The 13,261-nt window shown below is 47.5% G+C and overlaps 1 protein-coding gene across 1 annotated transcript in view; it reads left to right on the top strand.

Annotated features, from left to right (window-relative positions):
- The first annotated feature begins 334 nt into the window (after positions 1 to 334).
- EXOC3L4 (exocyst complex component 3 like 4) overlaps positions 335 to 13,261 on the top strand; it is a 28,920-nt gene continuing 15,993 nt past the window's right edge. The window contains exons 1-4 of the mRNA XM_026079444.1: positions 335 to 415; positions 5,149 to 5,548; positions 9,702 to 10,353; positions 12,476 to 12,593. Of these exons, the coding sequence (XP_025935229.1) occupies positions 335 to 415; positions 5,149 to 5,548; positions 9,702 to 10,353; positions 12,476 to 12,593 (1,251 nt within the window). The remainder of the gene's footprint in view (positions 416 to 5,148; positions 5,549 to 9,701; positions 10,354 to 12,475; positions 12,594 to 13,261) is intronic.

The following is a 13,261-nucleotide window of genomic DNA, read 5'->3' as shown; positions in this document are numbered from 1 at the left end:
AGTACTGGCTGCTAGATTGTGGCAGCTGCTTCCCACAAGATCCCTGGCCTGGCTGCATTGGTGCTTTCACCGGATTTGCTAGCTCTGTCTGACTCATTAGTTCTCAGTTTATTTTTGCCTCCTTTTCTTTGAGCTATCTTGGTGGGAAGGGCCCCGTTAAGCCTGGTCACTCCAACCTGCTGCAAGAGGCTGCTTACCTTGGGCTGGGAGCATCAATATCTGAACCTCCAGACACACTGATGCTTAATCTGTTCTCATGACTGTGCCTGGAGGCCCAAAAGGAAATTAGGCTGGTGCTGCTGGGTGGAAGGTAATTTCACAGCGCTTCTTCCAGATGGCAAGATCTTTTGGGGAACATGTGTTCCTGTTGACTGCAGGGCCGAGCAACAGTATCAAGAGCTGTGTGTTGGCTGAGGTATGAAGGCTGGCACAGCCAGGATGTTGTGCTGCTCTTGCTATATCAATAGGTGGATTAGCAATTGCTGAAGAGGAGACAACCTGAAGCATCACCTGGGGAGAAGAGCTGATGGCCATCGAAGATTTGCTTTTCCTTTCAGTTCACTCATCTACTTCAAAATAAGAGCATAGCTGTGAGCTCAACAGCAGAGGACTGCACCTTTCTCATGACTGGGAGGTGAGGAAGAGTCTCACAGGTCTGCTAAACCTTGCAGGGGTAGCTTGAATGCGCCATGGCTCATTGGGGATGGGGTGGTATCCATGTGGTACCCATTGTACCCATGGCACTAAGGACTATGAGCTCTTCAGTGCAAAGTCCTCTGAACACTCACCAGCTCCGCTGTGGGACTGCTGATAGAAAATGTGTATAAAAAGAAAGGGCTGTTAATGAAGGCTTGTAAGGAAGCAAGACTTCTCAAGCAATTTTTTCTCTGGGTGCTATGGAGAGTAGGAAGGGATAAATATGTTACAGCATAACCAGGCTTCACCTTTTTGTTGACCCTTACAACAATCTGTTTTTTCCTTTGAAGTCCCAGCTCCTGGAGTTAGATTTCGGAGACCCTCAAATTTCACTTTTAAACAACATTAACCCTCACAGCTAGCTTGAGCGTTATGACCTTCTACCAAAGCTGATGGCAAATGGAAAATAACTCCATACCATAGTAAATTTTTAAACTCTTATGACTTTCTGGGGCCAAACTCATGGAGTCAGTATTGCTACAGCCCCTGAAGGTATTTCCAGGAGTGGGTGGTTTGAGAGCTGGTGGCAGGGGAGAGCAATGATGTAAGCCGTGGGGTGCAGAGCTCCCCCAGGGCTTGTTTTTTTTAGCAGGCCCACATGCCCTGCCACTGGTCATGTTTTAAGAGTAGTTGGCGGCTCCCAGGAAGCCTGGGTCAGCCGGCACCAGCACCGTGGCAAGGCAGACCTGCTGCAGCAGACGAGTGGGATGGCCACTGGGCTGGGGTGAGCCTGGCAGTGCACAGCAAAGCCCAGTAAATGGCTGGTGGGGGAGGAAATTAGAGACCTGGCTGGAAAGAGGATTGTTTGGATTTTGTGTCGCATGGGGCTTTCCACACCGTGGCATGCCCTCTGGTTATGCGCACACCAGCATGCCCCTTTGTAAAAGGCTACCTGCCCTCTGTGCACGTTGTCACCTTGCCAAGGTAGCTGAAGCATAACCAATAGCAATTTTCCTTAGCACAGCAGGGGTGTCTCCTATTTAAATATGGCTTTGAAAAGCTTGGTGCTGGGCCCTGCAGCCTGGGGCCATGCAGCTGAGGGAGACTGCTGGGCAGGAGCTCCTCTGCACCTCAGTGTGAGCACCCCAGGAGATGCTCTGCCCAGTCCCTGATTCACCATCAGGGGGTCTTCCCACCTATCTACTCTTTGTTCCTCCTTGTTTCTCCTTATCATAATTATTCCCATCCCACATGATTTCTATCTCCTGGACATAAAGCTCTCCTAGCCTAAGGTAAGTTTTTAAGTCAATTGTTCTTCTCTGTGCAGCACAAAGTCCAAACTCCACAGGATTTTATCAAACTGTCGTATTAAACCTTTACTAGACCTTCCCCCCTCCCCTCTCACACAGATAGGTGAGGTGTTGGCAGGCTCATAGAGCAAACACGCTCATTGTCTTTGGCACTATGGTTACGTGGCACCTCCTGATTTACCCTTCTTGCTTTACGCTGGTGCCTCTGCTAACTGGAAGTGTGCCATCTCCCCAGCCTGGTGCTCAGGCACACAGGCACTGCAGGCTCCCAAGGGTTAGATCACTTAAACGGCCCAGTAACCAGCCAAGTGACTGTGTTTAACGCAGTTTAAACCTTCCAGGCACCTGCATATTTTTGTTCCTCTGCTTTGAATTCCCTCTGATGTGCCCAAATGCTCCTGGGATGGAAGAATCCATGGCCATCATCCCTGTAGAAATAAGTGCCACCAGACAAGTACAGAGAGGAGAGGTGAATATGTAACAGCAGGACGCACAGTGCTCCTGGTTCCTTACCCAAGTCTGTCAACCATTACATAGACCAAGCTGTCCGTGACCTCTGGAAATGGGGCAGAACGGTGTTGATGGGAGTTGAAATGTAGCAGTTTCCATGCGGCAGCTCTAAGCTGCTTTTGAACCCTCGTATTCAAACCCTGCTGGGCTTCACACCATGCGGGGCAAAACCAGGTGCCAAATTTCTTCTCCCTGAGGCTGAACTGGGACTGCTGAGCTGCAGCAATGGGGCTCAGTGTCCGACTGAGGAGGAGCGCAGCTTGTCGCTGTGCACTTCTATCCGTCAAAGCCCCCCATTTCACCTTCAGTGCTGAGGTTACCTTGCCGTCTATATGGTAAATAATTAACCTGAATTCTTGGAACTTGCCTGCTATTTTTCCCCTGCCTCTTCCCTTCCTTTAAATGCCCAGGTCATAACGAAAGTGAAAGAGTGCCTGAGCCTCTGTGGGGAACAAAGAGGGAAAGCTGCTGGAGAAGAGGAGTGGATGGGCCCTTCTTCCATCTCCAACAAACCCTTTTTCAGAAGGCCAGGAAGGATGGAGGGAGGCTCCCTGCCCAGAGAGAGATCCTCTGAGGGTGCTGGTGTGCAGCCAGGGGCTCCTGCGAGCTGAGACAGGTGAGTTTGTGTCGGAGCCACTTGGCTGGGCTTCCCTGCAAACCGGGGCAGCCTTTCTGCCAGCAAGCATGCTCAGGAGGGACTTCTACTCAGCCGACCACCACCTGACGGCTCTCGTAGGACTTCAGAGGGCTCTGTGCCCGGCAGAGGTTTGGGAAACCTGAGCTGGACTATGCAGTGCCCCTGGATTTCTTGCACAATTTCAGTTTCTCAGTTTCTGTGGCTCATGTCTGGTTTATTCTGGCTTCCTGCGGAGAGGATCGGTTTGGTCATCACCTGGGTCTGTATCTCCTCTTCCCTTGTCCTGTGGGTTAATTCCTCCTTCTCTGACTTCCTCCCTCAAATAACTTACATGCTTAATTGCTGCTCTTGTTCCACTCAGGCCACACACCCACTGTACAGAATTTGAACTAGTAAATCAGTCCCTTTCCTACTGAAATCCTTGGAAAATGGGGTGCCCTTCTCTCCATTCCCACACTGCTGTATGGGCTGTGGTGAGGTGGGCTCCTGAGGAAGGCAAGCCAAGAGATAAGAATAATTCAGTATTTCCTCTGAGAAGCTGCGATGCAGGATCTGAGCCCCATTGTGCAAGGAGCTCATCAAACTGATGGGAAACCACAGTCTTTGCAGTTTATAACCTAGGGAATAAATGTGCACAAGAGGGTAAAAATCTGGCCAAACTCTGATCAGGGAAGGCTGAGATGTATTTCCAGAGTCCCAGCATGTCTGTTCACTATAATCATATTTCAATCCCCTGCTCCTGCAAGCTGGACAGACCTGAAACAGGCGGTTCCTGGGTGACCTCAAGGAATAGCTGTTTCTAATGATTCAAACTGATTGCTGAGCTGCCTTGAGCTCACTGTGGGGAAATGGCATTTACCATCGTTAGAGCTCTGCAATGCGCAATGTTCCCCAGACCGGGCTATGTTAGCTGGTGACCTGGTTTCAGCTCTGTGCAAGGGAGGGGAAGGGAGGCAAAACCTTTCCCACTGCCCCCTTCCCAGACACCCAGGCCAGAGTTCAGGGTGGGGAGGGAGCTAGTCTGTTTACAGCAGACAAGGAGCTGAACAAGTGTAGGGGAACCAACTCCCACCTAGGTGCTTACTGAGGCACAGTCATTTTTAGAAATCTGAATGCATGCACCTCTGCAGGGAAGCACTGGGCTCCTAGGTGCACAGGGCCCTGTGGCATCCCCCACTGCTCGTGCAGGGGCTTTCTTGGCCCTCGAGATAGCCATTCACAGCATTACATGATGGAGCAATCTGAAGAAAGGAGCGAGGCAACACTGGGGCCTGTTAACACAATGTTGGGAAGTTGTTTGCAATATCCTTGGTGTGGACAAGGGTCTGTGAAACTCTGCAACAAAGACTCAGGCTGTTGCCAGGGTCTCCTCTCTTTGCCCTTGAAGTGCTCTGAGGTAGGATGAGTGATATGAACCTTTGCTGCATCGTGCAGCCTCCCTCACTGTAACCATGACGATTCAGAGTGCAGAGATTGCTTTGATTTGGGGTGGAAGGGGCTAGAGGCGAACAGGGAGGCTTTGCTCAGCCCCCTGCATCAGTGCAGTGCAATGGCCACGGTGGACCGTCCACCCTGTGAGCCCCGTTCCAGCAGCTGCAGGTCAGGGCTGGCCTCGGGCAGAAGCAGCAGCACAGCCCAAAGTTGCCATGTCTGCATTAGAAAGTGGGAACACCCCAGTGGGTTACCTATCCCAAGTAGGGTTATCCTTATTACATGGCTTGAAATCCGTCTGGAAGGAAGATAGCAAAAACATGTGTTGTTACCAACAGAAATGGTATTGTTTTAATTGATTTCAGCATCCCTGACCTTCAGTGATTCCTTGATGCTGAAGAAACAGCTGGTCACTAGCCTGATTTAAGGAGGTGGACTAGAGCCTTCCAGAGCTAAAAGCAGGCCAGCACCTAGTTTCTGTGGGTAGAGATACCTATAACAGACTTGCTCTGTCCTTGGATTAAGCAGGATGGACAAAGACTTTCAGTCCAAGACCAACTTTGGAGACACAGTAATAGTCTATTAGGTTTCTCTCATCTAATTCTGCTGTTTTGTTCATTTTAGTCATTACCATCAACATTTTTGGAAAACCTGTTGTTGAAAGACAAGATGAATAGAAATAAGGAGTTACATCCAACAAGTGTAACATCAGAACCAGCCTCTCCAACAAACAGTACCGGGAAGGAAAAGATGGATGTTGCTTCAGAATTGAATAGCCCGACTTCGCACAGCCATGACATAGGGATCTTTGAAAGAGGAATTAAAACAATGTTAAGCATCCGGAAGTCAAAACAAAACCTGAACAAAGATAAAGAAAAGGAATCTACTGGCACTTTGAGAGGCATGCGTCTTTCTTTTAGATTCACCAAGAGCTATGAGCAGGACAAAACCACGATCTGTAACGACATGGAGGAGATTGGAGAGAAGATAGAATTAGAGCCCATTAAAGGAAAACCTCTTTCAGGTAAGAAGAGAAAACAACAATGCGATTTTCTTGGCAGGACAAATGCAACCTCCAAGCAGTTTACACTTTGCAAGTTTGGGCCCAACAGAGGTGCTAAAGAAATGAGCATCCCGTTAGAGACACTTGGTCTCAGCCTGAGTGCAGGTCACCTGTCATTGAACAGGCTGTTCTGTGGCCTCCACTGTTAATTTAACTGTATCAGTCAGCCTACCTGCAATCAGCATATCAACAAGTCAGTCCACATATGTATCAGTCACCAATCTGCTGAGCCCAGTTTGGGAACTTTTGGTCTGAGAAGAAGAAACTGTGCAGAAGTGCAATGCGGACTATTCCTATACTATAGCTGGCATTGCACTTCTGGATAGTTTCTGCTCTTCAGCTGTCAGACTGATGGTCTCCAGACTGTACTGTATAGGTTATTGCAAGGCCTTGATAAATTGTCCTGTTAAGTCATGTTTTTAAATAAAAAATAAGGATGATATGCACAAGGACTGGCTGTGAGAAATGCAGTGAATCAACCATATTCACAGAACCAAAATGACTGGGGGCCACTGTTGCTGAATACAGACTATTTTGTAAATAAGTATTGTCAATTAGTCTAGTTGGATTTGGGAGGAAGGGCTCCTCCATGACGGGAAATTATTTGGTTGTTTGGATGTGATCTGGGCCAGCTCAGAACCTTGCTTCCTAATCTGAGACACTGACTTGCAAAGGGACCTCCACAGGTGCTTTTGCTCTCTTACACTTTCTTTCCATCTATTCCTCTCACGACAGTGGTGTTGCAAGTATTGTTTTCTCCCCCTTCCCCCAAGCTGGCTCACTGTCATACATTTTGTCAGCATTAGATAATGGGTCATGGTCAAATCATAATAACTACTATCAGCTTAGCTCTCACCTTTCCCCAGGTGTGAACAGAGTGCAATGCCTTTGAACCTGATTTGAGCAATGTTCTCATCTGCTTTTTCAAGGCAGAGGTATTACATTGCATTCAGGAGACAGACTGAGATGAGTCAATATGGCTTGACCTTTCATCAGCCTAAATTCCTAGAGAAGAAAAGCTCTGGGTCTACTGTGTAGCATGCCATGGGGAATAGATAGAAGGGCTGATGTTATCCCATTGCTATAACACGTTCCTCTGCACCGTAAAGTTATTTACAGCTTCACACTGATACCCTGTGAGGTCAGTAAGCTGGATCTGAGCCCATCTCTTCAGCTTTGCTAGTCCGTTCAAAAGGTCATAGATCAGGAGCAATACAAAATGGTAGGAGAAACTCTTTTTAATCTCCTGCAATACACAAGCTGGTGAATTGCACGAGTAAGACCTGTCCTGTGCCCAATAACTAGTGATTGGCCTAGACTAGAACAACTCTTTCAGAAACACATCCCATCCTGAGATAAATATGGTGAGTGATGGAGACTCCACCATATGCCCCATTAAGCTATATAATGGTTAATTACTTTTCAATTGTTTTTCTTCAATTACCAGCTGGCTGATCTTGTATTGCTAAGTTAAAGATCCATTTAGCACCCAATATCACCTCCTTGAATAATTATCCTAGATGGTGATTAAATGGCATTTTCACTTTGATATGCTGAACAGAATGTATTCCTTTAGTCTCTCATTGTAAGCACTTGGGCAAAAACAGGTTTTGTATTTATTTATCTAGAAGAGATTAAGTTAATTGGTACAATCTCCCTTCCCTCTGAGTGTAGTGCAGCTGTAGCACCATATAGGCACTCACAAACTCTGTGCATTATATGCTACATCAATAGTTGGGTTATTTGGTGTTTTTCAGTCTTCATAAGGATACCCCCACACTGCACAGATTATCTGGTGCATTGGGTATAAAATCTGTGTGCAGATAAGCCCAAAGGCATACATTCTGGGTTATGAACCATTCCTTCATCTCTTCTTTGAGTGCTCTCCAACCTTTCCATATCATTTTGTGTGGGCACACCAGAAACTGTGGCCACACATGCCTAAATAATACCCCTTCCCTCCTCTTTAAGATTTGTTTTACACACAGTATCATGGTTGGATCTCCTGATCAGAGTATCTGTTACCGTGCAGGAGATGGTGAGGGCTGCCTGTGGCCTCTCAGAAGCTAACAGTGCTCTTGGATTCCCTCAACCCACAGCAAATACCTCTTACATTACTGGCAAAGGGGCTGTTGATCTTGCTGTGGCAAGGTTTTGGAAAAGAAATGGAAAACTCAGTAGTTCTCAGCCACTTTGGGGGTTTGAGGTGCTTCTCCCCCAGCCTCAGCCAACAACCAGCCAATACCCTTTAGTTCAACCCCTGCCAGCACTGCAGCCTGAGGAGACACAACACCAGCTCCAGCACAACCCATCACTCTTTGAAGGCTGATGTGGGGGGGGGGGATTTATCAAGGCAAACCAAACAAAGGAAGTGCCCAGGCCCCACGTGAGACCTGAGTGCCAGGAAAAAGCACACGTGTTTGGATCCCCCCTCCCAGTGCACACACCTTCCCAGACCATGCAGGGACAGCAGTGTCCACCGCTTGGAAAACAAATGCTGCCGGTGAGAGGCAGCACCTGGCATTTGTCTGTAGGTTTATACTCAGGCTGGAAATGATCAGCTCACAAGATCCAGAACTGCCCTAGGCCAGTGAACTCCACATACCATGCAAACTTTGATATTTCTCCGTTTCCTCCACTGGCTTCCTGGGTGTTGCATTCCTGACACCTCAGGGACTTCCTGAAACCGTGGCTGCTCCCACATTGCCTCCTCAATGTCCTCCCACATAGGGGCACCGATTGCTTTTCCATTCCCACCTTCCCCTCTTTCTGCTTCCCAAGACATGGCTTCTTTATGCCATGCTCCCCTTTTTCTTCATGCACGGAGATGCCTGGGCCTTGGGCCCCATCCCAGAGCCCCTTCTCTCTCCCCAGCCAAGGGGAGATTGCAGATGGCAATAACTGCAGAACTGAGAAGCTGTGGCTTCTGATCCTCCAGCCCCTCTTTTTGGTTGAGAGGGGGCTAAGGGCCATAGCCATTTAAAGACATCCCAAAATGTCTGGAACAGATAAGAGGCATCTTTCAGAAGCTATCTGCTGTGCTAGGCACGGGCTGGAAAAGCCCTTTCCAGCCCATTTGCTGGAAAATCACTAATCTAATCAGTGATTTGGGCCCTGGGCTGGAAAGGGCAGCCAGTCACATATGGGCCAGTCACTGGTTTGTTGCCTCAGCTCAAGGAAGCGCTTGAGCAATTTGGCCCCTGCATCTCAAGGAGTCCTTGTAATACAAATCACTAGTGATAATCTCTGTAGTAATCCAGGAGCCAGTTAGTCATGACTTGACTCAGGGATGTCTTTCAGAAGAACTCAGAATAGATAAGGTAGAGGGCACAAAATCAGGACAGGAGGGGAGCCCTGGGTTTGCCCAAGGTTACGTCTGAAATATGAATGTTCCCAGAATGTATCAGAAGCATCCCCACAGCAGCATCTGCTTTCCCAGAGCCTTGGTCTCTGTAGAGGATGTCCTGGTGGGTAGATTGGGAGCTCAGAAGGCCCGAGGGGGGACATGTGCTGCTGTGCTCCCTCCAGCTGGACCCCTGACCACCCTTCCTGCCTTCTCCAGCAACATGCAGAATTGCTCTTGCAGCCAGAGAAAGCAGGGGCCCGGCTGTTCTGGAGTCACTGTTGCAGGAGCACTACTGTGCAAGGCACTCTGGTATGCTGAGAAACGAGCATCACAGCTAACAGAAAACCCCGCTGTGAAGGTATATCAGCATCTGCCTCGGCTGCCAGTTCCACCTCAGTCGCAAACTAAAAGAGGGACAGAGCCAGACTCAGTTTTATGCAGCCCGAGACCTCAATGCCCTCTGTGCAGCCCTCATCAGACATTGCTTGAGGTTTTCCTTCAGGGCTATGGGGTTTTTTTATTTAGTATTTCCTATCTCCCAAACCAGTTATTTAAAGACATATGGCTTTGACTTTGCAGTGATTGTATTTCCACTGCTTTCTTCTTCTGTGTCCAAGAGGACTTGGAAATACCAGAGAGGATCAGTCCTGCATGCACTGCTGGGATCTGCCTACTCAGACCAGTCCTGCAAGCCCCCCTGTTGGGGATCTTCTGTTGTTACAGGCCTGTCAAGCATCTAATATCTACTTTGCCCTCTTTTTTCTGCAGTAATGGAAATAAATGAACTTATTCAAAACCGGCAACTTTTGGAAGCATTCGCAAGCATCAAGCACTTGGAAGATGAGGTGATAGCTGAAAGGGATGCTGACAAATACAAAGATAACCCCCAAGAGTTTGCCAGGAAATCCAAGGATGTGGATTTGCTTTATAATTCCATCACGAGTACAATCCAGTCCATCGTGGTAGGAACACTGGAGCATCCCACTGTAGAGGAGACCATGCTGGCATCCTTGGTGACTTTAATTGCCAATGAAGAAGCAGCTCATCCTAATCCAAGCAACACCGCTGGTCCTGGGTCAGACTTGCTTGGCACACCCAGAAAGTGGAGGGAGGAGTGGAGGGAAGCTATCAACGAGAGCGCTAGAAAGAGAGTCATGAGCATACCCATGGCATCAAAGGAAGAAGAGAGTTCTTGGCTTGATCTCCACTTGGGTTTCCTCAGGAAAAACCTGAGTGAAGATTTACTGAAAGTCAAGTTTGCAGTAAAGAAGTGTTATCCAGAGGACTATAGGGTGTGTAACACATACGTGGAGGCTTTTCACAAGGCCATTGCTTCCCACTTGCAAGATCTCTCCCAGAGACCCTTGGAATTCAATGAGCTCTACGCCTTGCTCGACTGGGTTGCTAACACCTACCTGAGGTAAGCTGCTGTTACGCACTTCACTGTCTTTGCCACATCCAGAGAATAACAGGGCCGCAGGATGCTTTGAAAGCACGTAGTTATTTTTGGTTTCCTGTGTGAGCAAAAGAGATGCAATCACTTATACAGCAGAGCCTGATAACTAACCTACTAATGGATGGGGACAAAAGTTTGTGGATAAAACTTGCGTTTCACAGATCTCAGTTACCCCGTTTCTCCCTCCCTCTCTAACTTGCTCTTCTCAAAAACCAGGAAGCTCCCCTTTCAAGTGCTGCATTGCAACTCTAATAATTCCTGCTCCCTCTGTGGAAATGTTTTGCAAGGTACAACAGCTGCTCGGTGACTTTTCCAGGCACAGTAAGTGGCCTGTGGGGGAGCCCTCCCTCCTTCCTGTTTCATTAAAACAGTGATGTATTTGGAAACAAGCCACTTTACCCCCACCCCCTGTGTTCACTGTTCAAGTCAACTTGAGGAGGTGCCAAAGCATCACTATATGAAATTAGCCACATTAAAACAAAGATTCTGGCTCAGATGTGCCCACTAGTTGAATGGCATATAAGTATTTTAGGACCTCTTAAAGCTGCCTGTAATTCAGTGGTGACCAAAATATTCTAGCAGCTGGACGGACAAACACATCAAAAATCAGGGCACTCTGAGTGTAAAGGCAGGAAATTTTCACAATAGAAAAAAACTTGTGATGCTGGACATTGCCTCCTTTTAGAGCCAAAGGAAACACCTAAGAGAGGCACCTGTAGAAGATCCAGATGTTGTGTGTCCTCAATTGTTCCCTGGTCACTTGTATTTAATTGCTAAGGCCTACACCGCAGCCCCAGCCCCAAAGAGCTCACAGAGAAAAATCCAGCAGAAATACACAGTGGGGAGGGAAGGAGAGAGACAACATGCACAGGAGGTGGGTTCATTCATAAGCACATGAGAACAACCATGTCAGGCCAAAATCACGTCCAGCCCTGCAGCTGGTCTCCGGGAATGGCCCAAACCAGATGCCTAAGGAAGGGACAAGCACAAACCAGGCAACACCCCTCAGCAGGATGAGCTTTTTTCTGCTGAGCTACCACTCTGCACCTGCCTGACCTTGTACAGTACAATCCTCATTTACCTTGGATCCAAACCTAACCACGTACTGGGTAGTGGTTTGAAGATGGGAACCCTGTGGGTGGCTAAGTGAAAGAACAGGCTGTTTACAGGATACTGCCTTTGCAGCTCTCTTCCTTGCTAACCAGGTGACTGCTTGCAATTTATGTCCCACATTAATCAAATTCATGAATATTTTCCTTTTTCTCCTCTCCACATTTATCACACTGAAAGATGCAATGCTTCTGTAGTCCGTGGACAGATTGCGGGGTAGCACATGCTATCAATTGTACAGGCTAATAGCAGGTTTCTTGCTATAGAGTGAGAAACACAAGCATTCCCTCCCTTCCCCTGCCTCCCCACTAATCAGCTGTCCTGATTTCATGGTAATCCAGAGGAAAGTGAGTGGTGAAGTCGCGTGTCAGCTGAGCGCGCTTGGGAGTCAGACTCCGTAGCTGAACGTCCACCCACCACTTCCATATGTGGGGGAAACGCTGCGCTGCAATTCCCCGTGTCCCAAGCACGTGCGTGCTTACCAGACGCTGCCCTTCGCACTCTGACCTCCTCCAGGATCTCGCCTTGTTATGGATAACACAGAGGGAAAAATAATAGACTAACAAAAGCTGTGATGTGATACAAGAGCAGAGCAAGGGAGACTGGCTATCTCCAAAGCAGCACACTGTTGGAGGAATTACCCTGAAAGGCATTTCACGAGCTCATAGTCAAATGAATCAGCTTCATGTTGTTTATTTAAAAAAGTAAATTCTCATAGCACTTTTCATGTCCAAACAACTCAGAAGTCTCATGATTTCTAAGGTGGGCTGGAACCTTAGATCATTTTGATTTTGAATAATTAGGATTTTGAATAGCGAGGAAAGATTTTCTTGTTAAAGCTTGAAAACAAGCATCACAGTTTAAGCTTTAAGTATATTTCTCACAGCTTAATAATTATGTAGCTCATGCCACATGAATATTCCATCAGTTTACTCACACTCCAAGGCAAATAATTTGTTCATTTGAATCTTTCCAGTGAACTCCTCCTAGGTCACCCTGATCTCAAACCAGAAGTTAAAACAGAAAACCTCTCCCTGTTGTTAACACCAGCTGATTGGGATAAACTGAAAAACAACTACATTAATTCTGTAAAGGTAAGATTTTTGACCTTGTTATCACATGTCTGTCACACAGGAGACAGGAACTCCAGCCTGTGAGACAGAGGTTTCTGATCTCTGTATTGTGATTTCTAGTCCTGTGAGATGTTGAGCCCTGTCAGCGCCCACTGGTGTGGAGCACTCAGCGTTGGGAAGGATGACTTTTTAATCAAAAGCAGAGAAGTCCTGAACACTGAGTTTTGGACCAAAGCAACCATCTAAATGCTGGGCCTGAACCTGATAGTTACAGGCACAGAGACCCAAAGTAACTGTACCAGGCTCATACAGTATGATTTAGGTCTACCAAAAGTTCAGAGCTGTGCTTCATCAGATTAAACACAAAGAGGATATCTGTAGCAAAATATTGTTAAGTTAGAAATATTAACTGCTAGTTTTAGAGCGTGTAAGATTCTTTGGCACATCTGAACCATACGTGTGCTATGGGCAGACAATTTTGTGTACAGCTGGGCATCTCTCCACCAGAGAACGTCCCCGTGGTTCAGGGCCTTCGAGGAAGCCCCATCAGCAGATGTCTTTCTGCCTGTCCTTGGCTGGGACTCTGGGTAAGCCTCTCTGAGGACCATGCCCAGCAGCTGTATTTGCTTCCTGACACTGCAAAGCCTAGCTACTTTCCTGGGTCCTTGAAGGGCTCAGACTTATTTTTG

Source organism: Apteryx rowi, unplaced genomic scaffold (genome assembly GCF_003343035.1).
Source record: "Apteryx rowi isolate R43461 unplaced genomic scaffold, aptRow1 scaffold_5, whole genome shotgun sequence".
Lineage (NCBI taxonomy): Eukaryota > Metazoa > Chordata > Aves > Apterygiformes > Apterygidae > Apteryx > Apteryx rowi.
The sequence above is the reverse complement of the archived record's forward strand: the minus strand, read 5'-3'. Positions and strand labels throughout refer to the sequence as shown.